The sequence below is a fragment of the Natator depressus genome, chromosome 2 (genome assembly GCF_965152275.1).
Source record: "Natator depressus isolate rNatDep1 chromosome 2, rNatDep2.hap1, whole genome shotgun sequence".
Taxonomy (NCBI): domain Eukaryota; kingdom Metazoa; phylum Chordata; order Testudines; family Cheloniidae; genus Natator; species Natator depressus.
In genome coordinates, this window is record NC_134235.1 from 16,209,651 (window position 1) to 16,236,599 (window position 26,949).

At 40.6% G+C, this 26,949-nt stretch overlaps 1 protein-coding gene across 5 annotated transcripts in view; it reads left to right on the forward strand.

Moving 5' to 3' along the window:
• The window catches only part of DNAAF11 (dynein axonemal assembly factor 11), a 49,015-nt gene that overhangs the window by 17,925 nt on the left and 4,141 nt on the right, over nt 1-26,949 (forward strand). For 3 of the 5 annotated variants that reach the window (XM_074943824.1, XM_074943823.1, XM_074943822.1), the window contains 6 exons: nt 818-1,009; nt 3,880-3,957; nt 6,546-6,611; nt 10,877-10,946; nt 12,135-12,230; nt 21,452-21,537. In XM_074943824.1, the coding sequence (XP_074799925.1) occupies nt 818-1,009; nt 3,880-3,957; nt 6,546-6,611; nt 10,877-10,946; nt 12,135-12,230; nt 21,452-21,537 (588 nt within the window). Of the gene's footprint in view, nt 1-817; nt 1,010-3,879; nt 3,958-6,545; nt 6,612-10,876; nt 10,947-12,134; nt 12,231-21,451; nt 21,538-21,564; nt 21,616-26,949 lie in introns of all 5 variants that reach the window. The other 2 variants (XM_074943826.1, XM_074943825.1) reach the window with 2 other exon arrangements.

Consider the following 26,949-nt stretch of genomic DNA (forward strand, 5'->3'; position numbering starts at 1 on the left):
TGTTATTAGTAGGCTATTTAGGTTTTTATAAGGTCAGTGTGGAATCTGGGTGACCACTTCTTTCTTGATGAATGAGACATATTCTAGCTGAGGATTTGCATTCCCAATGGAAATTTCCTGCTCTTCATTCTTTCTTTTGAGCTATTCTATTGTTTTAGCACTTTAATAAAGTTCTCTGCTTTTTTTTTATCTGAAGAATTATGCTCCTCCAAGGTTACCTTTGCTGTAATGTCACATTTGTAGCTATCTGATGTAATTAGGGTTAGAAGATGTATATGGTTCAGGCTAGTGAGTCATTGATTCTCATCCAAGAAATCAGTCAACAAGACCCATCCAATGAATTACGAATGCAATATAGTGTGCTTATAGTTGTCTGATGTTTGTCTTTGACTTAATCGGTATCTGTGCATATGTTGGCATTGTCATGCAGAAGAATTGAAGGAAATCTGAAGATCTAATGGTTTAAGCACAGGACTGCATGTTAGGAAAGCTGTGTTTTATTCCTTGGTCTGACATAGACTTGCTGTGTAGTCATGGGCAAAAGTCAAGATGACAAGAAGGAACCACATATTGTCATTATTGAGTCCAGCTACTTCAAAGAAAATTAACAAGAAAAGTAAATGAAACATTAAGGGAAAAACAGAACAGTTAGGTAAGCTACCCTGAGTCTTATGGAATATTCTGGTATTGGTAGAGTGATAATTAATTATACTACTATATAAATTGGTGTGAAGATAAAATTGCAGCAGGATCCATTGCCAAGCCCTGCTACTCTTTCCACATTCCAAGGAATACCATTCTGTGTACTCTTTTCTAGCCCAGATCCTCTAGAAGACAAAGAAAACCACCAGCAGAAAGAAACAGAAAAGGAATACCAAGAATGGAAAATAGATACAGATGATGAAGAGGACAGAGCTTTTTGGGAGGAGCCCACACCTTATACTCCAGAGTCTAGATTAGAAGCTCACAGACATCTTGAAGAAAAACGGAGAGTTAAAGAAAATATTAGGTATCTTGATTTTTACATAAACCCTAAATTGGTTAAGGGGTAGATTTTCAAAGGCATAAAGTCCAGGTAGTCACCCAAATCCTATTGAAAGTCCAGTGAAAGTTGGGTGCTTAATTCCCATTTATGCCAAAATGAAACGCTGCCTACTCTGTGCATTGTTCGCTTTTGTTTCTTTATATTATTCATGATACCTGATACTGTTTTTCTCCAAATAGTTTTTTTTATTTTAATTGGTTGTTTCTATATTCAGCCCCAGTTTATGTTTTAGAAAGTTCAGTGTTCAGTTATCTAAATGCTATCTTCATTGCACTTGAGTGCTTACTTCTGCTATTAAAGGCATTTACTATGAGGGCATGCAACAGAATTCTATAGAATTTTTTCAGAAGCAGCACTTCATACACCTTTTCCATATGACTTACAAAATTCCATGCATGTCTCAACATGAAAATTGGTTCTCGAGTAACAAGATCCTGCATGTTGTATGTGCTGTTCGGGTCAGGAGAACAGTCTTAATGCATAATCCCTGAGAAGTCATCCAAGGCTTGGTCAATACTATGGGGGGAGATCGACCTAAAATACGCAACTTCAGCTATGAGAATAGCGTAGCTGAAGTCGACGTATCTTAGGTCAACTTACCTCGCGTCCTCACGGCGTGGGGTTGACTACCGCCGCTCCCTCATCGACTCCGCTTCTGCCTCTCGCCGCGGGGGAGTACAGGAGTCAGTGGCCGAGCGATCGGGGATCGATTTATCGTGTCTACACTGGACGCGATAAATCAATCCCCAATAGATCGATCACTACCCGCCGATCCGGCGGGTAGTGTAGATGTACCCTCAGTTTTTGTTTGTTTGTTTGTTTTTTAGGATGCCACTGGAACTCCACATAAACTGAAACCAATGCATGGATATTTTACTAGATTTTTTTTATAGCTATAGGCCGCCATTTTCAAAGATGGTGGATGCCCAAAGTTAGTGTCCTAAATTCATATTTAGGTACCTGAATAAAAGTGACCTGCTTCTCAAATGAGCTGAGCACCTTAAGCTCCCCGTGATTTCCCTGGGGCCTGTGGGTACTTAGCTGTTCTGAAAATCGGGCCACTTATTTAGGTGTCTGTAAATGAATTTAGGAATCTAACTTTAGGCATCCAAGTTTGAAAATGTCAGCTACAGTATTTACACTAATATTCATTGAAAGATATCATAATCACTTATTTAAGACTTGAAACTATGCTACGTTGGGTTATGATTCCGTCACATCTAAAACACTAAAGATGTTTGGGTTTAGTCAGTACTAGGGAGATCTCCAAGGAAAATTTAGATTCTGTAGAAAGTGGTGTTGATGTTCATTAGGTAATACTTTTCCTACTGCGCCAATATTAAATTAATACCCCAAGATAGTGTTAGAAGCACTCTTCTGGTACTTTAAGTACTGTCTTTGGGATGAGAAGTAATAAGTTCTAACCACTTCTCATTAAAAATCCAGTGGCGTTTTTGAGTATTAACTCCAGTGTCTAGTCCAAATTCCAGTTTGAATAATTATATTCTGCCTTTCTTAATTTCTCATGGAATTTCAATGAGATGATGAATCCTTCCTGTCCTAAACTAATGTCATGTTTCATTTCACTAGTGGCTAGAGTCACTCATATATACACTGTGAGGGGAGATTCTTATAGCCAGGGAATATTGGGGGATATAGTGACTTCAAGGTATCTGGAAGCAGTTTAAACAACTTCCTACTTTCTTTTGGATTTTTACAATTTCATTACATTTTATATATATATACCACATCAACTAGGTGAATATTGACAAGATGTGGACTAAGAGAAAAAATGTGATATTTACAACATGATATTTTAAAAAAAAAATCTAGTTGTATTTTTTCCACTAGAGAGAAGCAAATTCTTCCCTGTCGTATTACTAAGATTTCTAGCTGAAAGCAATAAAAATATCCATTAAATATGTAGGCATCTTAAATTATCAAGCAAAATACTAATGACGGAGATTTGGACTCTTTTAGGATGGATTGGTTTGGTCAAAAGTACTCAAGGGGTGGCTTGTTCATTGCACTAATCAAAAGGCTAGGTGCAGTTTCACTCCTAGTATGTGGGATTGGGAAGGGAAGGTTGTAGGAGACCTGATTTTATCGTAGATATGTATTATGACAACTTTGAAGGAAGAGGAGAACAGTAAACATGTGCCAAAAATACCCTAAACACAAACACCAGATAATTGTTTAAATATTTACATGGATTCACTTTGGTCATATTCGTGCCCTTTTTATGTTTACTTCCTGCAAACATCTGAGTAGTCAAGTATGACTCTCACAAAATATTCTCAGGAAGCATATTTCAAAGGTTCATGCATAAGTATTTGGGGAAACCAATTTTAAATTTACACACACTACTATTTGCATCAGAAATGCCTGCAGGTAATAGTAATGAGACCACATAATTTATGTGAAAAATCATAACTAGCAGCGCACCTTACATTTCAAATATTTGAGATCCATCCATTAATTAAATTTTGGGGAAAATATATATACACGTCAGACAAAGCTGAGGAAATTGCAAGCTGCTCACAGATATTCTGTGAAAAGAAAAAGAAGTTAAGCTCAATGAGTAAAGAAAATGTTTGCTGAAAATTATTTGCTCACCTTTACTGGCAAGTTAAAATAACTTTTCCAGAGCAAAAGACAACATTGTATAACCTGTGTTGTTGTTAGAGGAGCTTGTAATTTTAAAATCAAAAACTAAATCACATTGAACTTGCTGCCATGTTTCTCTTCATTCTTTCTTTGCTGCTTCACAAAAGGATAAGAATGTGATAATAAACCTTTGTTTCCTTTTCTTTCTCTCTTTTTTTTAATTAAAGAGGGCAAAAAGTGAAAGAGAAGCCACCTAGGACTTTGATCACTGCAGAAGGAAAAGTTCTGAATATGAATGAGCCAAAGTATGTGAGGAAAAATAATAACTTTAAATGAGTGAAGTAGTACTTTGCTTTTTATAATAGGTTTGTTGAAGGTATTAATGTAACAGGTCTGACAAATCCTAAAATCCAGTGCTGTATTTTGTTTCTGTTGAGGACGCAATGTTAATTATAGCAGTATCTTGAAGTTAGGGAACTAATGAATTATCAGTCCATTCAAAAATATTTAGCCACTTGTTCTTTAACATTTACAGAACTATTTATCTATAAAGACATCAGATATTTTACTATTTTCCCTTCTAAGGTGTAGGGATCTTGCTAATTGTGGAAACGGGTTAATTATGTTTGACAATTGAAGGTAATTGTATGAACAGGTACTTTAAATGTAGAAAAAATACATCAGAGTAATGTTTCTGGACCAAATATTTGCTTCCACTTGTAGGTGGGATGGAAACCTGGCCGATCTGGGTGATGGAAACCCCCTCTATTGGAATCAGGTTCAATTGCAGGGGAGAGAGTGGAGCTGGGGGAAAACTCACCTACATTTTATTGCTGACATAGTTATTATGTGATATTGAAACTTTTCTGGAAGATGTTTCCAGAAACATCAGCAAGGTGGGGAGCCAGCAGCATGGTTCCATTGCAGCTGTGCTTCCTTTTCATTGGGAGAGGGGTAGGAAATAGAGTTGCGGCACAGAGGTTCCCTACAGATTGCCTTTGTCCCCAGCAGCTCCCATAAGATAGCAAGCATCTCTTTCTCCTCTCCTGCTGGAGGGAATGAAGAAGCCCTGTGAAGGAAACCTCATGATATTTCCTGACCCCTAGACAAGTTTTTCTCATGTTGGGGGTGAAATGACACTGTGTATTTTTCCTAAGACCAGGTCAGCTGCAAAAAGCAAAGCTAACGTAGCTTTTGATGATTAGTGTGGAGAGAATGTTGTTACATCTTTGGAAGGACAATCTAAAGCCGTGCACATTTAAGGGCCTTGGAAACTGGCATTTTGATTTTGAGTGGTATGAATGGAATGAATAGTAGTGGCAGAAGTTTTGGTGTTTATTCCGAGTACATCAGAAGAAGCTCACCCTTGTATTGATGTCTTCACTTTATTATAAAATGTGTTGACAGCAATACAAAAAAGAGTAATTTTCTGTGCAAAGACAAGTCTATAATAGCTTAAAATTTTGTGTTGACAGTACTGAATTATGGTTCTGAGAGGTACAGACATTTAGAATAAAGCTCTAGCACTATTCCTTTAGAAATAATTTTGCCCAGAGTTTTGCATTGTCAATAGTTACTAGTGGTATACTATTCATACAGGTCTTCTGCATTGGAATTTGTTCAGTGGATTTATGTATATAGGGCCAGATTATGATAGGCAGTTGCACAGGTGTGTGGGAAGCACACAAGGAGCTTCCACCCCCAAATTTCATGGTCTGCACCAGGGCCTGTGACAGTTCCGGTGCTCATTGCACCCCTGGTAGTGAATGGTACCCAAAAGAGAACATAGGAAATACATTCACAGCAAAGCACTTGGAAGGCACATTCCCTCCCCAGCATGGCTTCCACATTGCATTGCAGAAGCCTAGTAGAGCAAAGTCAGACTTCCCTCAGTGTTGTCTTTGACTATCTACCAGGAAAATAGCTACATCCTGCATAGAAAGGAAGGATATTTCTTTGCTAGATAGGCTGCTATCAAGAGAATGTTGCACTTCCTTTTTCAGCTCTCCATGTGTTGGGGAAATCTGCCTTATAGGAAAGAGACCTGGAAACATCTCTAGTGCTCATGGGGAAAAAAGGCATGGAGATTTGGAATCATTCTTTTGTAGTCGTCTTCTCTGCACCTTCCCTTCAAAAACACTCCTAATCTAGACAGTTTACTGCTTCATAAAGCCTCCTCAGTCTGAAATAGAGAAGACTAAAAAGTAACAAATATTACTGGCACATACATTTTATAGTTGAGAGACCCATTTATTAAAACTTTTAAGAGCTGAATTTTTCCCACCAGTTACCTGAAACCCCGTGTATCCGAGCTAGCGTGAGTCTAAACAGCGGCGTAGCCACAGTAGCATGGCTACTGGCAGCAGAGGCACAGCTTAGTTGTGCCATGTATGTGCCCAATGTTTCACGTGGGTTTGTGCTCAGCCTCCGCCACCACTACCCATGCCACTGTGACAACACTGCCATCGAACTAGTGCCAGCATGTGTACCGGAGCAGAGGGATTACACTCCTAGCTCATAGTGTCGATGAAGCCACAGATATACCCACATTTTCTACACCCACTAGAAAAGGTTTCACCAGCAGATGTCTCTGTTCCTACAGTGACAGCTGGATTTTAATGAAACTGACCTTGTACTCTACTTTTAATTAGGTTTTCAGTTAAGAAGAAGAAAAACCCGAAAAATAAAACAGAGCCCAGTTCAAACATCAGTAGTGTACACATTCATGTAGTGAAGCTGTAGATGATTCTAAAAAGACCATATGAAGTATTTTCAAAATTATGTTGATATTAATCTAAAAAATGCTAGAAGTTGAATGTAAAGTTATGGAATTATATGCTCACACAAATCAGTTGTATTTATTCTGAAGATTTTCTTTTATCATTGTTACTAGGCTTCATTTCTTTTTGAAAGATGATGAAGAAAACAACCAGTTTATCCTGGATCTTGCTGTTTATAGGTCAGAATTATTTATTATCCTGATATTTGGGAGCAATTGTCACTGCTGTCATACACTGATATGCAGTATTCAAAATTCACCCTTCCCCACACACTGGGACTTTGTGAACGGAACAAAGCATGGGGGGAATGGAAGGAATGGAATCCACCCCCAAAACTGTGGGCAGGTGATGGGGTCCTTCATATCCTGAATAGCCATTGTCCTGTATACTTCTTTTATAGGCGTTCTGTATTGTTGGATCCATGTAAGCCCAGTTGCAATGGGCCTTTCCTGAGTCCACAACAGGGGTTCCTTCAGCACCAGCCTATTTAGAGTTATGCAAAATCTCCTCTGCCTTCCTCACCCCCGCAAAACCCCCACTCTTTAGCTCTTCTATTCACGATCGCTACCCTCTGCACTGCAGTGGAAGAATTTTGCCCCATGTGAGCACCTGGTAGAGTAAAGCTTGTGCAGTTATTAGTTATACAATATGAACCAAGATACGCGCCAGGAATTATTTTGAGGAAGTACTCTGGTCTGTGTTATATAGGAGGTCAGACTAGATGATCACAGTGGTCCCTTCTGGCCTTGGAATCTATAAAATACTCTTGTTGTGTTGGAGAACTTTTTCCCCTTATACTCTGGTATTTCTGAGTTATCAGAATACAACTTTGTTTTAAGCTGTGGAAACGCTGTTCAAGTGTTGACGACAATAAGACTTTGAAGCTGGTATGTAGTAGTATGTGCTCTTCAGTGAGGATTGCAAACTTCACAAAATTTGAAAAAGTTAGCCAAGAAGTAAAGAAGTTATAATAGAAGGAAGAAGAGAAAGTGATACATTGTATCGTCAGTGGTGGGCTGAAGAGTGTATAGATTGTTCAGTCAATAGCAGATGTTACTCGAAGTGGATTCTTTACAGCTTACAAACCTTATTTAACAATATTGAAATGCAAAAATGCTGACTGTTGTGTTGGTGTAGGCCATTACAGTTCATTGAGTTCCTGAAAATTGAATGAAAAAAGTTATTCTTCATATGGGAGTCAGTGTAGCCTAGTGGATAGAGCACTGGACTGGGACTCGAGAGACCTGGGTTGTATTGTGAGCTTGGCCACTGGCTTGCTGGGTGACTTTGGGCAAATCACTTCACTTCCCAGTGCCTCAGTTTCCCAATCTGTAAAATGGGGATAATGATATTAACCTTGTTTGTAAAGCACTTTGAGATCTGCTCATGAATAGCGCGTCATAAGAGCTAGGTATTAATAATAACAATTATTAATAATAATTATATTACTAGCTTACAAATTAAACCTCTATAAAGGAGAGTGGCAAGATGGAAGATTTTCATTTGCAAATTAACCAACATCTATTAGGCATGAAACAGGGATAAAAAATATGAGATTAATACAAAAAGCATTCCCACTTTTCATTGTAATTTCCCCAATTATTGTTTGTTATTTGTATTGCTATAACAATCCAATGTCCAAATAATAATCTGGGACCCATTATGCTGGCCACTGTAAAAACACTGTCCCAGTCCCAGAGAGCTTAAATTCTAAGATTCTCTCTAGGGCTGTCGATTAATTGCAGTTAACTCACGCGATTAACTCAAAAAAATTAATCGTGATTAATCGCAGTTTTAATCACACTGTTAAACAATCAAATACCAATTGAAATTTATTAAATATTTGGGATGTTTTTCTACATTTTTAAATATTTTATTTCAATTTACAACACAGAATACAAAGTGTACAGTGCTCACTTTATATTATTATTTTTATTACAAATATTTGCACTGTAAAAATGATAAAAGAAACAGTGACAGGTTTCAGAGTGGTAGCCATGTTAATCTGTATCAGCAAAAACAACGAGAAATACTTGTGGCACCTTATAGACTTACAGTATTTTTCAATTCATCTCATACAAGTACTGTAGTGCAATCTATCGTGAAAGTGCAACTTACAAATGTAGATTTTTTCATTACATAATTGCACTCAAAACAAAACAATGTAAAACTTTAGCGCCTACAAGTCTACTCAGTCATAGAATCATAGAATATCATCTTTGGAAGGGACCTCAGAAGATCATCTAGTCCAACCCCCTGCTCAAAGCAGGACCGATCCCCAATTAAATCATCCCAGCCAGGGCTTTGTCAAGCCTGACCTTAAAAACTTCTAAGGAAGGAGATTCTACCACCGCCCTAGGTAACACATTCCAGTGTTTCACCCCCCTCCTAGTGAAAAAGTTTTTCCTAATATCCAGCCTAAATCTCCCCCACTGCAACTTGAGACCATTACTCCTTGTTCTGTCATCTGCTACCACTGAGAACAGTCTAGAGCCATCCTCTTTGGAACCCCCTTTCAGGTAGTTGAAAGCAGCTTTCAAATCCCCCCTCATTCTTCTCTTCCGGAGACTAAACATCCCCAGTTCCCTCAGCCGCTCCTCATAAGTCATGTGTTCCAGTCCCCTAATCATTTTTCTTGCCCTCCGCTGGACTCTTCCCAATTTTTCCACATCCTTCTTGTAGTGTGGGGCCCAAAACTGGACACAGTACTCCAGATGAGGCCTCACCAGTGTCGAATAGAGGGGAACGATCACGTCCCTCGATCTGCTGGCAATGCCCCTATTTATACATCCCAAAATGCCATTGGCAACAAGGGCACACTGTTGACTCATATCCAGCTTCTCGTCCACTGTAACCCCTAGGTCCTTTTCTGCAGAACTGCTGCCTAGCCATTCGGTCCCTAGTCTGTAGCGGTGCATTGGATTCTTCCGTCAGATTTCTTTTGGCCCAATCCTCCAGTTTGTCTAGGTCCCTCTGTATCCTATCCCTACCCTCCAGCATATTTACCTCTCCTCCCAGTCCTACTTCTTGTTCAGCCAATGGCTGAGAGAATCAAGTTTGTTTACATTTATGGGAGATAATGCTGCCCGCTTCTTATTTACGTCACCTGAAAATGAGAACGGGTGTTTGCATGGCACTGTTGTAGCTGGTGTCGCAAGATATTTACATGCCAGGTGTGCTAAAGTTTCATATGATTCTTCATGCTTCGTCCATTGTTCCAGAGGACGTGCTTCAATGCTGATGCCGCTTGTTAAAAAAATAATGCATTAATTAAATTTGTGACTGAACTCCTTGGGAGGGGATTTATGTCTCCTGCTCTGTTTTAACTGTATTCTGCCATATATTTCATGTTACGGTAGTCTCAGATGACGACCCAGCACATGTTGTTCAATTTAAGAACATTTTCACTGCAGATTTGACAAAAATGCAAAAAAGGTGCCAATGTGAGATTTCTAAAGATAACTACACCACTTGACCCAAGGTTTAAGAATCTGAAGTGCCTTCCAAAATCTGTGTGGGATGAGGTGTGGAGCATGTTTTCAGAAGTCTTAAAAGAGCAACACTCTGATGCGGAAACTACAGAACCTGAACCACCAAATAAGAAAATCAACCTTCTGCTGGTGGTATCTTACTCAGATGATGAAAATGAACGTGCGGCGGTCTGCTCTGCTTTGGATCGTTATCGAGCAGACCCCGTCATCAGCATGGACACATGTCCTCTGGAATCGTGGTTGAAACATGAAGGGACATATGAATCTTTAGCACATCTGGCTCGTAAATATCTTGCCGCGCTGGCTACAACAGTGCCATGCGAATGCCTGTTCTCACTTTCAGGTGATATTGTAAATAAGAAACGGGCAGCATTATCTCCTGCAAATGTAAACAACCTTGTTTGTCTGAGCGATTGGCTGAACAAGAAGTAGGACTGAGTGGACTTGTAGGCTCTAAAGTTTTACATTGTTTTATTTTTGAATGCAGTATTTTTTTTACATAATTCTACATTTGTAAGTTCAACTTTCATGATAAAGAGATTGCAGTACAGTACTTGTATTAGGTAAATTGAAAAGACTATTTTTTTCTTTTTTACAGTGCAAATATTTGTAATAAAAAATAAATATAAAGTGAGCACTGTACACTTTATATTCTGTGTTGTAATTGAAAAGCAATATATTTGAAAATGTAGAAAAATATGCAAAAATATTTAAGTAAATGGTATTCTATTATTGTTTAACAGAGTGATTAATCGCGCAATTAATCACGAATAATTTTTTTAATCTCTTGAGAGCCCTAATTCTCTCACATAACTTAATTACATTAGAGGAATCAAATGGAATTTTTTCAGATTGCAAACTCGTAATTAATGAGATGCATAGTCTTAACTGCTTTCCCCTGAACAATGATGGTAACTTACTGAAACTAAATTCACTTTTATTTCATTCTGAAGACATCTGGACAGCTCTCTAATTGATGTTGATGTCCAGCCAACTTATCTCCGCGTAATGGTGAAGGATAAGGTTAGTATTTTCTTGTTACGTTCATTTAAAATTGAGAATTCTACTTTTCACGTCTGTTGTTACTCATTTTCTGGGTTTACCTTTGGCTACTGTAGGGCCTAAATCTTTTCCCATTGAAATCAAGACAAAGCTCTTTCTTACATTAATAGAAGCAAGACTAGACTCTTAGGAACTGATCCAGTGCTTGGTAAAGTTAATTGGAACCCTGCCATTGACTTCAATGGGCACTCAGATCCTCAAAGGTATTTAGGTGCCTAACTCCCATTGAAATCAATCAATTAATTTCAATGGAACTTAGGCACCTAAATATCTTTGAGGATTTGGGCCTTTCTGGCTTGTAACTTCAGTTAGACCAAAAAAAAAAAAAGGCATAGGTCTAACTGATTGGTAACCACATAGGTCTGAATAGAAATCAATAGTGTCATTAGGTTAGGAAATAAACATAAAAGTTCAAAAGTACTCACAAATCCTTTTTAAAATGTATTACTCCAAGTGGTGTGTAACCACACAGAAAAAAGCCACTTTACCACACTGATGCTATTTGTGACTAAGACGTGAACTGGGGAGGTATGAACAGTGAAATATACTGGATTCTCCTCTCACAACTTTTTTACACCAAAATAACTTCACTGTTATTCAAGTAGAGATACTGCTTGTTTATGCCAGGTAAAGTGAGACTAGACTTATGCCTACAATTTGTAATTTACAGTGGACAGAGAAAACTGGATGTATATTCTGCTGAAAGTCCCTCTTAAGAGACCTTCCATTTTCTGTCTTTTTTGGTGATTTTCAATTTAAATTGAAAACCAGAATTCCTATTTATAATTAAACCAATTGCACAAGCACAAATTTCAAAATTACTTAGACTAACAATCTATTCACACATTCTCATTTAATTGCTAGTATAACTCAAACATCATTTCATATCTTTCTTAAAAGTGTTACTTTTCTATTACAGCAATTCAGGTATGCATATTATATATATTATGCACACACATATTGTAAATGAAGGATGTTTAACATGCAAATCAGTCATTTGGAATAGTATTATAGAATATATATTACATGATAGGATTCAGAGCTATTCTACCCTTCAGATCAAAGTATATGTTAATAGTATTTCTGTATGTTGTCTATCTGGGTAAACAAACATTTTAATATGATATATTCTATCCTATTTTCCTTTAGCCATTTCAACTTGTGCTTCCTGCAGAGGTGAAGCCAGATAGCAGCTCTGCTAAAAGATCTCAGACAACTGGACATTTAGTTATCAGCATGCCAAAGGTATGTAAATTCATTTGGACAGACACCATACAAAGCTACTTATATATCAACAGTACTTAGAGAAACATTTATAGATTGTACCTGAAATGTGTTACTAGCTAATGGAATAAGGTCAACATTTACTGTCAGAACTCATATCTATTAGAAAGAGCTTTACATACACACAGAATAAATCATGTGGTTCAGACCTAAGATTTTCTTTTTTTCTTTCTTTCCTTCTTTCCTTCTTCCTTCCTTCCAAGATTTTAGAAAAAATAATCCTATTAGAACTGTTGAACTATTCATTTAAAACAAAAACTGCAGTATTTAGTATTTAAATATTTCATGAAGAATTTGCAATCCACACAGAGAAGAGTTGTGATCGCTCATGAGGACCAGAAAATTAAAAAAACAACAACGAGGAGTCCTTGTGGCACCTTAGAGATGAACAAATTTATTTGGGCATAAGCTTATGGGCTTATACCCAAATAAATTTGTTAGTCTCTAAGGTGCCACAAGGACTCCTCGTTGTTTTTGCTGATAAAGACTAACACAGCTACCTCTTAGAAAATTTAAACTGACTATAGATAGACAAGTCTACTTTCTACTCTAAGCTGAGTGAAATGAGAAAAATACTTTAAAACATATGAATGTTTCACATATATATGATGCAGACTACATTACGGCCCAAGTATGCTGGTCCAGCCAACCTTTGTTTGGCACAGGACTGCTGGGGTGGGGCAAAGTTACCTTTGTGCTCCCCTATCCTTTTAGCATAAATTAGAGCATCCCTGAATCTGCTGTGACTTACCATAGCCAGGATTGAAGGATGACTGGAGAACTAGGTGCTCTGGCCACACCCCTTGCATCATATGACATGCTCTTATGCTGTGCAGCCAGTAGAAGATGGTGTTCGAACTGGCTATGCCAGCTATTCACTGTCCTGGGCATCCTCTTACACAAGAGGAATCCCCAGCTGCCCAACTAGGGCAGTTTTCCCTTTCCCATGATTCATTGCTAAGGGGATGCAATTAGGGGTTGAGGATCTGGCCCTATATTTAAAATTCTTTCAGGAACCATAAGCTATGATGGTAGCCGTACGATACAAACTGTATTTTTTTTAAATGTCTTTTATTCTAACGAAGTTCTTCTTAAATTTTTATTGCTCTTACTCTAGTTCCAGGTCTTAGATCTAGTCTGTTTCCCTCAAGTTGCACGCCATCTGTCCTCCCATGCCTGGAGAGCCCCTCTTTAACTCATATACTGTAGCTCTAACAACAAGCTTGCAGCTTCACCAATAGCTGGAAGTATGCCTATGATTTCACTCCCTTGATCAAGATTCACATCTTGGTAATGTTCAAAATGCACTTAGATGAAAGCCTGATAAATTTGTGCTTTTCTTAAATTGATTTCTTTGGAACTTGGGCTCTGACATTAGGCATCTTGGTTGATGCACCTTCTCAATGTTTGTGTGAACAGTATGACTTCTGCATAGATATTCACTTATCCTTTCAATTTTTTAAAATACTAATACATGCCTATCCTATGCCCTTGGTCTCCTTACAATATATTAAAAGGTACAATATCCCAGATAGTCTCTAAACATATTCAAATATACTGTCTAAAATTACCTGCCAAGAAAGCCAGTCCTACATATGCTATGTGAATATTCCCTCTTTAATATTACAGTTTGGATTGTATTTACCCTATGATTCGCTTTGTGTTTTAGCCAAGTTATTTAGATGAGGGTTTGGAATTACTAAGTGCCTTGATCATTAAGGGTGAAATTCAGGCTGCCAGATCACAGCAGAATTATGAAGAATGGGGAAGTCTGCTGAATAGAGGGCCAGAGAACAGGGAAGCTGCACGGCCCCCTCCACATTTCTGTGCCATGCTTATGCATTTGTCCACTCCACACATGTGCATGTGAGACAGGAGCAGGATGCTGTAAGGCATGCTGACCCCTGTTGCCAGTGGGTCCAGAAACTGCATGGATCCACTGGCCTGAAAATGCATATATGATAGGAGCAGCTTCTCTGCCCATACCTTGCAGCAGTGGCTGCTCAGCAGATACACACTGGCTACTCTATGTTGCAGTGACAGATTTCATTCTTCATCCTATGCACATGTAGCAGAGCACATAGCTTGTTTAGCTGTGTCAAGGTTCCTCCCCCACTCTGAACTCTAGGGTACAGATGTGGGGACCTGCATGAAAAACCTCCTAAGCTTATCTTTACCAGCTTAGGTCAAAACTTCCCCAAGGTACAAAATATTCCACCCTTTTGTCCTTGGATTGGCTGCTACCACCACCAAACAAATATTGGTTACTGGGGAAGAGCTGTTTGGACACGTCTTTCCCCCCAAAATACTTCCCAAAACCTTGCACCCCACTTCCTGGACAAGGTTTGGTAAAAAGCCTCACCAATTTGCCTAGGTGACTACAGACCCAGACCCTTGGATCTTAAGAACAATGAACAATCCTCCCAACACTTGCACCCCCCCTTTCCAGGGAAATGTTGGATAAAAAGCCTCACCAATTTGCATAGGTGACCACAGACCCAAACCCTTGGATCTGAGAACAATGAAAAAGCATTCAGTTTTCTTACAAGAAGACTTTTAATAGAAATAGAAGTAAATAGAAATAAAAAAAAAATCCCCCCTGTAAAGTCAGGATGGTAGATACCTTACAGGGTAATTAGATTCAAAACATAGAGAACCTCTCTAGGCAAAAACCTTAAGTTACAAAAAAGATACACAGACAGAAATAGTTATTCTATTCAGCACAATTCTTTTCTCAGCCATTTAAAGAAATCATAATCTAACACGTACCTAGCTAGATTACTTACTAAAAGTTCTAAGGCTTCATTCCTGGTCTATCTCCAGCAAAGACAGAATATAGACAGACCCACATACCCTTTGTTTCTCTCCCTCCTCCCAGCTTTTTAAAGTATCTTGTTTCCTCATTGGTCATTTTGGTCAGGTGCCAGCGAGGTTACCTTTAGCTTCTTAACCCTTTACAGGTGAGAGGAGATTTCCTCTGGCCAGGAGGGATTTTAAAGGGGTTTACCCTTCCCTTTATATTTATGACAAGCTGGGATGTAGACTATTTTCCAGAATTGCAGGAGCCCAACTGACACTATGGAGACATACCCCAGGAAGGCATCTCTGGGCTTTTTCAGGTGTTTTAAAAGCATAATTAATAAAGGTTAGCAACACTATGGAGAACACCAGCTAGGCTCATTAGGCTAGTATAGCTGAGATCATCAGCATTACTTGTGAGTATTCATTTGGTAATATCTAGCTTAATATGCATTCCCAGAATAAAGATTGAGAGTTTATGCAGAGTTCTCTCAGGATGTGTCAGTGATAAGGCAAGCCTAATAATTATCCTGCACTATGTTTAACCTTTGTATTCTAGATTTACAATTATTTCCAAAAGAAAATGATTTGCAACTAGATAAATGAGCTAGCAAATTCTTTACATTACTGAAACTTAAAACATATTATATAATCTAAGTAAATAGGCTTCCTCCCTGTAGGCTTTCTGTAATACTCTGGAAAGGCCAATCACTTCTCAGTAGTGACCTGATCCAAAGCCATTTAAGTCAATAAGAATCTCTTCATTGTCTTCAATGGGCTTTGAATCAGGCCCTAACACCTTTCAACACTCATCATCCTCCATTCTGTTCATAGCTTTCAGTTCTTTTAAAAGCAAAAATAAATGAGCCTTTGTCTTTCTCCTCTGTGACCTTGGTGTAACTCAGATTCTGGAGAGAATAAATTCCACATGAAGTAAAAGAAAACATTTCATGTTTCCAGTCACATTGCTGTTAATTCTGAGAATTATTATCCTTGCTTCTCTTGCAGCAAGGATAATAATTTTCAGTATATTTTCAGCTTATACTTAGCAGATCCCTTTCTACATCCCTCTGAACAATTATATTAAAATAGCTCTCTTTTCTATTCCCTTGCAAAGTCCTCCGGCTGTCTGAATAGTCCAAATAATAGGAATAACAATTAACAGAAATCTCCTCTTTCAGAATCAATGTTGATAAAGTACAATAGTTAAGAATTAATTTTTAAAATTTGTGTGTGGTTATTTACAAACATCATAATATTTTTTCTCAAGTGATTGTCCACGTGTATTCCATAACTGGTGCACATGCGCCACATGCATGTAAGATTGGATTCTTTTCAAATAACAGCATCCGGTCGGGCCGTGCCTTTGTTTTGAATACTCTCACTCTTCATAGCTGAGGGCATAGAGGACTGAGTGGCTGGACTGCCCTCCAAGTCTTTCTTACCACCTGTGGCAGAGAAACAGAACCCTTACAGGGTCCGCATCTCTGCCCAATGTGTGATTGTTTATGTTTTCTGCTTGTTAGGAGTGTTCCATAGTAAAGTTAGTTTAGATTAGTTAAACTAGTTGGCCGAAAAGAAGACAAAATCTTCAACTTTGGGGATGCCTTTTATACCTGACCCTGGTGGACATGGCAGAGACGAAACCCCCAGCATTCAAATCCTGTCCTTCCTGTGAGGCAGCTGTTCCCATTGATGATGAACGCTCAAAGTTCCTCTTCTCTCTCAGTGAAACACAGATTCCAGATAAGTGCTTGATATGTGCTTTTTTCAAAGAGGGCACACAAAGCGAGGGAATCCTGCCTAAAATTCTTCCACTTGGAGAGATTCATGCGGTCATCCTCTGAGCCCAAGGGGAAGAAGACTGACAAATAGGCCCCGACCGTCTCTGTGAGTGCTTTGGTAAACCATGGGTCCACTCTGATCTTCAGGGCTTATTTCTCATGAAGAGAATCCCACCTATCTCAACCCTATCTTCTAAGAAGAGAGAAAAGAAAAATCACTTCTCCTAGGGTGGCCATCCACTTCAAGCACACCCAAAGATATCGGTCAGAACGTGCTCAAAATCATGGGTCATCTGGCCTCCTGCAACTATGTTTTACCTATGATGCATGCAAGGGTGGTTGAGATCAGTGTATCTACCCAACAGATACCACATAGACATGATAGTTGTGGTTCTATATGAAGTCCTCTCTTAGTTAAACTGCTAAAAGGATACTCTACACTTGTGCAGTGGAGTGCCATTCTCCCCACCCCTACCTACCAAGCTGTTGGTGACAGACACTTCCTCTCTCAAATGGGGAACTCATCTGGACTACCTTCTGAATCAAAGCCTGTGGTCCTCCCAGGACGTACATCTCCATGTAAGTTCCTGGAGCTAAGAGCCATTTGATTACGATGCACGGTGTATCGGCCCATGCTTCAAGGACCTGCAGCAGTGTAGTACATCTACAAGCAGGGAGGGCGTGGACATCCCCACTCTGTCAACAAGCAGTCTGTCTATAGAAGTAGTAAATTCATCATCGCATCACACCAGTGGCTCTGCAACTCTCAGGCTTACAAAACTCCCTAGCCAACAAGCTCAGCAGGCAATACTCAGACAATGACAGGTGTCCTGCGGAACATCTTTTGCAAGTGGACTATCCAAGAATCTGGCTGTATTTTAAAGAATCTTTACTGAGGTTACAGGGACAAACCATCCCGATGTGTAGAAAGAATAGTAAATATGGCAGGCGACCAGCTTGGCTTAACAGTGAAATCCTTGCTGATCTTGAACACAAAAAAGAAGCTTACAAGAAGTGGAAGATTGGACAAATGACCAGGGAAGAGTATAAAAATATTGCTCGGGCATGTAGGAGTGAAATCAGGAAGGCCAAATCACACCTGGAGTTGCAGCTAGCAAGAGATGTTAAGAGTAACAAGAAGGGCTTCTTCAGGTATGTTAGCAACAAGAAGAAAGTCAAGGAAAGTGTGGGCCCCTTACTGAATGATGGAGGCAACCTAGTGAGAGAGGATGTGGAAAAAGCTAATGTACTCAATGCTTTTTTTGCCTCTCTTCACGAACAAGGTCAGCTCCCAGACTACTGCAATGGGCTGGACGAAAAGCTGAAAAGCTGGATGAGCACAAGTCCATGGGGCCAGATGCGCTGCATCCGAGAGTGCTAAAGGAGTTGGCAGATGTGATTGCAGAGCCAATGGCCGTTATCTTTGAAAACTCATGGTGATCAGGGGAAGTCCCGGACGACTGGAAAAAGGCTAATGCTAATGTGCCCATCTTTAAAAAAGGGAAGGAGGAGGATCCTGGGAACTACAGGCCAGTCAGCCTCACCTCAGTCCCTGGAAAAATCATGGAGCAGGTCCTCAAGGAATCAATTCTGAAGCACTTACAGGAGAGGAAAGTGATCAGGAAGAGTCAGCATGGATTCACCAAGGGCAAGTCATGCCTGACTAATCTAATTGCCTTCTATGACGAGATAACTGGCTCTGTGGATGAGGGGAAAGCGGTGGACATGTTATTCCTTGACTTTAGCAAAGCTTTTGACACGGTCTCCCACAGTATTCTTGCCAGCAAGTTAAAGAAGTATGGGTTGGATGAATGGACTATAAGGTGGATAGAAAGTTGGCTAGATTGTCGGGCTCAACGGGTAGTGATCAATGGCTCCATGTCTAGTTGGCAGCCGGTATCAAGTGGAGTGCCCCAAGGGTCGGTCCTGGGCCCGGTTTTGTTCAATATCTTCATAAATGATCTGGAGGATGGTGTGGATTGCACCCTCTGCAAGTTTGCAAATGACACTAAACTGGGAGGAGAGGTAGATACGCTGGAGGGTAGGGATAGGATACAGAGGGCCCTAGACAAATTAGAGGATTGGGCCAAAAGAAATCTGATGAGGTTCAACAAGGACAAGTGCAGAGTCCTGCACTTAGGACAGAAGAACCCCATGCACCGCTACAGACTAGGGACCGAATGGCTCGGCAGCAGTTCTGCAGAAAAGGACCTAGGGGTTACAGTGGACGAGAAGCTGGATATGAGTCAACAGTGTGCCCTTGTTGCCAGGAAGGCCAATGGCATTTTGGGGTGTATAAGTAGGGGCATTGCCAGCAGATTGAGGGATGTGATCGTTCCCCTCTATTCAACATTGGTGAGGCCTCATCTGGAGTACTGTGTCCAGTTTTGGGCCCCACACTACAAGAAGGATGTGGAAAAATTGGGAAGAGTCCAGCGGAGGGCAAGAAAAATGATTAGGGGACTGGAACCCATGACTTATGAGGAGAGGCTGAGGGAACTGGGATTGTTTAGTCTGCGGAAGAGAAGAATGAGGTGGGATTTGAAAGCTGCTTTCAACTACCTGAAAGGGGGTTCCAAAGAGGATGGCTCTAGACTGTTCTCAGTGGTAGCAGATGACAGAACAAGGAGTAATGGTCTCAAGTTGCAGTGGGGGAGGTTTAGTTTGGATATTAGGAAAAACTTTTTCACTAGGAGGGGGGTGAAACACTGGAATGCGTTACCTAGGGAGGTGGTGGAATCTCCTTCCTTAGATATTTTTAAGGTCAGGCTTGACAAAGCCCTGGCTGGGATGATTTAATTGGGGATTGGTCCTGCTTTGAGCAGGGGGTTGGACTAGATGACCTCCTGAGGTCCCTTCCAACGATGATATTCTATGATTCTATGAATAGACTTATTTGTCATGAACCAGAACAACAAGTGTCAGATGTTCTGCTACTGAAGGGGTCCAACCCAGGCTCGCTGTTGGATGCCTTCCTCATTCCTTGGGCATCAGACTTCATTGTATGCATATCCACCTATTCCATTAATACTGAGAGTCCTGAGGAAGGTCAGACATGCTGCAGCATGATGATATTTGTAGCTCCTGCATGACCCACATAGTTTTGATATTCAGACATGATGAATCTATCAACGCAGCCCCCAGCCACACTTCCAGAGCCACCTGATGTGATAATGCAGAGCAAAGGCCAGATTGGTTGCTGGCTGGCTGACGGCCATGGTCAGATCCTGCTCCATGGATGTCCATATCCATTCTTGTTTGTACTAGAAAAGATTCCACTAGACTGACTTGTGTAACAAAATAGGAAAAGTTCTCTATTTGGGAACACAAAAACACGTACTCCAGCTACAAACCTCAATACCAGCTAGTTTGGATTAAAGTCTTAAAGCATCTGAGACTTTCCATCCATTCCAGAAGAGTCCAGACCACTTGGCAGCTATTTGTGTTCCTCCTCTTCCTATTGAAGGTCACACAGTCTTCTCACACCCCACAGTTGCTACATCTCTTAATTGTCTAATTCATGTCTTTCTTCCAATCAGAGAGACTCCACCTTCTGGAACTTCAACACTGTGTTATTGGCATTCATGTCAGCCATCTTTTGATCCTAAGACAACCTGTTCTTTATGTCACCTGTCTATGAAACCCACCCTCTTAGTGGATATCTCTTCAGCCCAAAGAATAGGAGAGTCCCAAACCCTCATGGCAGGACTTCCTTGTACAGTATTCCGGAAGGACAAGGTGACACAAAAGCCTCACCCGAAGTTTTTGCCTAAAGTTGTCTCTGACTTTTTCACCTGAATCAAGACATCCATCTGCCAGTTTTCTTTCCCAAGCCTCATACTAGTCAAGGGGAGGTGAAGCTTCACCTTTTGGATGTTGTCCAGTCCTCTTACTATCTGGACAGGACAAAACTATTCAGGAATTCCCTAGACTGTTTCTGGCCTTTGCTGACAGGATGAAAGGTCAGTCAGTATCTACCCAAAGACTATCTAAATGGGTTTCTGACTGAATCAGAACCTGTTATGTGATAGTTCACTTGAAACCACTGTAGATTAGAACCTACTTTTGCTCAAGCAGCCTCTGCAGCTTCCTAAGGGGCACCTTAGAGATTTGTAGAGCAGCTACTTGGAGTTCAAGTCGTACCTTCATCCAGCACTACTTGGTAGGTGGCTCCAAATCCAATGCTCAGTTTGGCAGAGCTGTCTTTATTTCAGTAGATTCTGAGCACTCGCTTCCAAACAGAGGTCACTGCTTGTGAGCCACCAGAAATTGAAATACATGTGGGCAATCACTCAAAGAAGAAAGAATGGATTACTTACTCTACAGTAACTGTAGTTCTTATAGAGATGTGTTGTCTACATTTATTCCATGACCTGCCCTCCTTCTCTGCTCTTATAGATCCTAGATCATCTGGATTCCATTTTAGTGAAGGAATTGGTTCAGATGTGATCACGTTGTTAAAAGCTCAAGACAATCAGAAAAATATTACATAAAATGTTCGTGTTTCCACAGTTCTTTATTTAAAAGATTGTTTAAATGCTTTTGCGCATAAATCCCAGGATATGTTGTGACAGCTCTGGTTATGTATTTTTATTCCAGGTTCAAGAAATAATTATGGCTAACCGAAAAACACCCACTTTGGTCAAACCTTCTGACAGCAACAAACTGCAGACAAATATAAAAAGGTAACTTTGTTTTTTCTTTCTTTACAGCCTATATGTTTTTGCACATTCGTTATTTACTCATCAGACTATTGCTGCCCAGTGAGTATATAATCGTTCAAAGTATGAAAATATTGATTTGTACAAAGTAACACTTTACATAAAAGCTTTAGACTAATGGTCTGTCCAGTACTGTTTATAAAGTGATCTGTTCCAAAAACAGAGCCAAAAAAGAGCTTATTACTACAGAGAGTTGTGTTCCATCAACTGTCATTCAGATTATTAGAATGCAGTATGCTAGAATGCAGTAAAACCAAAATCTTTTCTCAAGAATTGCCTCTATAGATCCTCTACTCTGCAGCACAAGTCCTAGAACTACCCAGAAAGCAATTACTTTTGGGACTGTATCACAAATCCAAATGATCAGTGGAAAATTATGTAGGCAGTACAGTTGACCTACTGCACCAATCTCCACTTTTTTCCCCCTCCATCACCATAGGCAGTGGTTCTGGGAACCAATGCATCATACCAGCCCATTCTATGTTGTAATAAAAACAGTGTTTGGTAGCAGTTTAAAAGTTCATTTTTAAGATTAAAAATAACTTGTTAGTTTGTAGTAGATGTTGTTTTGAGTTTAATTCCGCTATTGCTTGGTTTCATTCTGTTCTAACATGGTACATCCAGATAAAAAGTCTAGGTGTAAATAGTGTCTGTCATGATAATAGGATGTCTATCATGGACCTGCACACCCAGGTTTCTGAATAGTCTTACACGGGGGCATTCCCTATGATAATCTCATTTTGCACTGGATTTACCCCTTGGCTTGTATTACTGCTGGTAATGCGGGAAACCTTTAGTACCCAGCTGTCTTTCTTCTGTTCAAATTATCTCAACGGAATGAACTCCTTCCCAATCTGGGACAGCTGTGCTCTAGAATCCAAGAAGCCAGTGCTCTTACCTAGAAACCCAAGGGTTCAAATCTATTAGCAAAACCAATTAACAGACCTTCTGTTCTAAATTTGTGTGAAAAAGCAGCAGCATGGATCCTGGGCACTCTTCTTGAGCCCAGCATATGGAACCAGTGGCCAAATAGTACTGTAAGGGCAATGAATGTTTAATTGTCAAATAGTAGTGGTGAGGTACAGCTGCAAAGGCATGTCTTTTTTTAGATTACATGCATAACGAGCAGAAGATAGAATCATTACAGAGAAGCTAAATACGTCTAGACATTCCTTGTGAGCTGCAAGCAATGCACTTAGCAATCAAGCAAAAGTGTGGCAGTGGCTAGGACAATCTGTTAGCATTGATGACTGAGGACTTCTAATCTCTTTCAGGAGGTCCATAGCAAAGTGTATAGGACTTCCCTTTTTAGAAGCAATAGATCTTTTCAGCAGAAAGACAAATGAGACCCTAGAGACACTCAAGGAGCCCAGTCAACAGCCAAGTTTCTTCTTCAGGAAGAAATATACCATCCTTCTTTAGACACCTGCTAGCACAGTCACCTCAGTTCCAAGTGTTTCAAACCAGTCTTCCTAAGCACCGTGTGAGCTTTCAACAGGTGGGTGATCCTCTTTAGCTCCTTTGGTTCCACCTGCATAGTAGAGCATTAGACAACAGTTAAAGTGGACATCCCTGAGGGCCTGCACTAAATCTGGGTATAGAATCCAGTCATTTTTCATTTGGAAACCATCTTTTTTTTCCTCGCAGCATTAAGTGAAAGAAGGTTCGTCGGTGGTATGGGAAGGAGGCATATAGTGTGGCCTTTCTATAATTTCTGATACCTGATGATCCAAAGATACTCCATGCCACAAGGATAACAAATTGTGCCCACAAAAAGGGAATCTGGGACTCAATCCAATTGATAATATTCTCCTAAATCCCCACAATACTTTTTGTAAACATGCCTTTTCTGAGTGCAGATATTGATTTACTTTGTTGGAGGCAAACTACACATTTACAATCAAAACGGAAATAGGAAAGAGATACTTTGAATGTACAGAGCTTATCAAGAAAAGAAAAAGTTTTGACCCCTGTAGCTGACAAGTAGCTACAGTAACTATCCAGACATTAAAGAAATCCTGAATAGCTGTCTCTTAGATTACAGGAGAGCATTCATTACAACAATTACACTTGAGGATTACAGAACTCTCAGCTAAATTCTTCCTCACAAACATACAATCTGTTAGACCACAGTGTTTGAAAACCTCTTTAACTCTGCTATCTTGAATACATGATAATACAGTCATCACTTCTGCTACCTACACAAGATCTATTCTGAGATTTTATACAAACTACTATTTTTAAAGGGAACATAACATTTTCAGCAATTAAAGAGACAACTTTTCCTTTTTGGTGGGAGGAGTCAGAGGGTCAGGTTGGAGGTAAGGCAAAAATAAGTTTTAACTCCCCTCTCCCCCCAAAAAACACCTTTGAACATACAAGCATGCACACCCTTGAATCTCCTTCAATATCCCATGGGAGGATTTATTTAGCTTGTTTCCGCTGGAATTCAGGAAAATCCTGGGACTGTTTCTATTGGACTTTGGGTCAGTAACATTTTGCTTTTAAACATCCAAAAACCTTAATTTGGGGCCACATTTGACATGATACCATCTCTTTAATCGGAAGAGCAGATTGGGCAGGGGAAACCATAAAATGCTGCTTCAGCACACGAATTCCTCGGGGCAGAAAGCTTGCAGATGAGGCCTCATAGTAGCAGAGGAGCTGTGCACCACCAGCCACTTACTGAGTATTTGGAGAAGTGTATTTCAGTCCAAGTGTGCTTGTTCCAGCCTCAACTGTGGAATGGTAAAGACTCCTAGAGCTGGGTCAGGGCCTTTTAAACAACAGGGTTACTGTTACAAAGTGATTACTTACCAGGTATATGAACTTGGACTCCTGGAGCGCCGGTCGGGCAGAGTGGGGCAAGCCCCTGTGTCCCGACCCTGTTCCCCAGGTGGAGCACCAGGCGGAGCAGAGCAAGCCCCTGCATCCTGACCCCGCTCCCCGACTGGAGCACCTGGCAGACAGGCGGAGCAGGGCAAGCCCCCTGCGCCCTGATCCCGCTCCTCAGCTGGAGTGCCAGGCAGGTGGGCAAAGTGTGCAAACCCCTGTGCCCTGACCCCGCTCCCTGGCAGGAGCATTGGGCAGAGCAGGTTGGGGCACTAGGGCGCCTAAATTTGCTGGGGCCATTGGGCACAGGCCCCATTTTCCCAGCGGCTAATCCGCTACTGATCTCTGAAGGACTATATTAGAAGAAAATGGTTTATGAATCATATGCCAAAATATGGAATACATACCATGCTTTGTTGAGTGGGACAATGAGAAGCCAGTAAGACTCAATGGTATAGAGTTGGTTTGTGTAACAATTTAAATAGCTTGGTTCATTGTTGAGCCATAATGGGAATGTGGATGCAGATGTTAGGGGCTGCTTTGAAGAGCGCTTGGTGTAAATGTAGGGAATTGACAGAATAAGAGTATGCCAAGTAAACTAAGGAACAAAGTGTATAAGGTCACAATAAGGCGAATCATGACATGTGGGTTGGAATTCTGGCCAGTGAGGAACAGAGAAGAACAACTATTTCACACAGACAAACTGTGAATGCTCAAGTGGACGCTGACTAAGATTAGAGTTGAGAGGCTACACAATGAAATGGTATGATCCATGATTCAGTAGCCCCCCCCCCATCACAGAGAAGCTGAGGGAGTAATGACTGAGATGGCTGGGTCATGTGAGACAATGAGGCGTGGGACATGTTGGCCAGAGACTACAAGAACTAGTAGTCATGGGACAAAAACCACTAGGAGCCTCTAGAAAAAGGTGGTTCAAGATGCTCAAGGAGGACCTGGAGAAGGTTGGTATCAGCTTTGAAGACACACTTGGCAAGAACACTTGGAGATGAAGTACACAGAGCCTCTGATCCCAGTTAATGGGACTAGGTGAAGAAGAATCAATCACAAATTACTGGGAATGGGTTAGAGTTTTTCTGTTTTTTCTAACTGAGGGTGCCCCCTGCTCCCTCTAGCCCTCCCACACAGGAGGCATCCAGAATGTAGACGTAGTGCTCCTTTAAAGTTATAATAGGAATTAATTTACATCACACATCTTCTAAACATTTTCAGATGATTAATCCATAAAATAGTCTTCTTCTTAACCAATGTGCTCCAGTCCACTGATGTTTATTCAAAGGAAGAGATTTATTTCTATGCATGCCAACAAATTAGCTGTTTAATTTAATTAATTATTTTTAAAATGCTAGGTCTAAATACGACACTGCAGAAAGTATAAGAACACTTAATCTCTGCTGATGGAGTGATAATGATATCAATGGGTTCATTAAGAAAACAACAAATTATGCTAAGCGTTATTTCAAAAACATCCCTAACTTGGATTGAATGAATGTATTATGCATTCTAGTTTTTACTGTGCTTTGAATAATGGCTTGCGATAAAGTTCCAACGCCCGTCAAAAATCGTTAAGAATCATATTGTCAAAAGTAATAAGCACCAGACATACACAGAACACTCAGTTTAAATATAATGTATTTGCTTGCTAAAAAAATGTTCTCTTCATTTCTGCTTTCCAGGGACTGCATTCCTGATCTGTTCCTGGCAAAAGCATCACACAGACAGACGAACCCTTTATTCCCCCCCCTCCCAATTTGAAAGTATCTTGTCTCCTCATTGGTCATTTTGGTCAGGTGCCAGCGAGGTTATCTTAGCTTCTTAACCCTTTACAGGTGAAAGGGTTTTGCCTCTGGCCAGGAGGGATTTTATAGCACTGTATACAGAAAGGTGGTTACCCTTCCCTTTATTTTTATGACAAGTACCAACGTCTCTTCTGGTACCTGAATAGCTGGTGTGGACAAGATCTATGTCCTCTCAGCACTGCCAGTGGCACTGAGCCGGTTGGCACCACCGGATTTCTGGCACTCAAAGGACCTCTGCGTAACTGATGTTCTGGAATCTCCTCTCCTCGGTACCAGGACCTCCACACCGAGTCTCCACCCGGCACAGGAGTCTGTCCTGCTTCCTTGCCATGCTCCCCCAGTCTCCAGTTCAGACTCAGATAGTGAACCAGAGAACGGAATATCACAGTACTCCTCCCAAGCCCTTTATGGTGCCCGATTCCAGCAGAGGCCCCGGGCATATCTTCAGATGGCACCAATGCTGCTGTCCTGGTACGGCCATCCATGGGCACCACCACCAGGCTCCGTGCCATACTAGGAGCCCTGGCCTGCATACTGCACCCAGGCCTCTCAGGCTTCTAGTCCCACCCATGAGTCCATGAGACACATTTCCTCGGCCCCAGCAACCAAGGCTTTGGAGTCCCTAGAAGGAATCTTGGAGAAGTGTGAGGGTGATGTTCAGAATGAGGGGAACCCAAAAACTATATCCTCCTCTTCCCCAGACGAGGCTGTCGTGCCTCTTCCACCA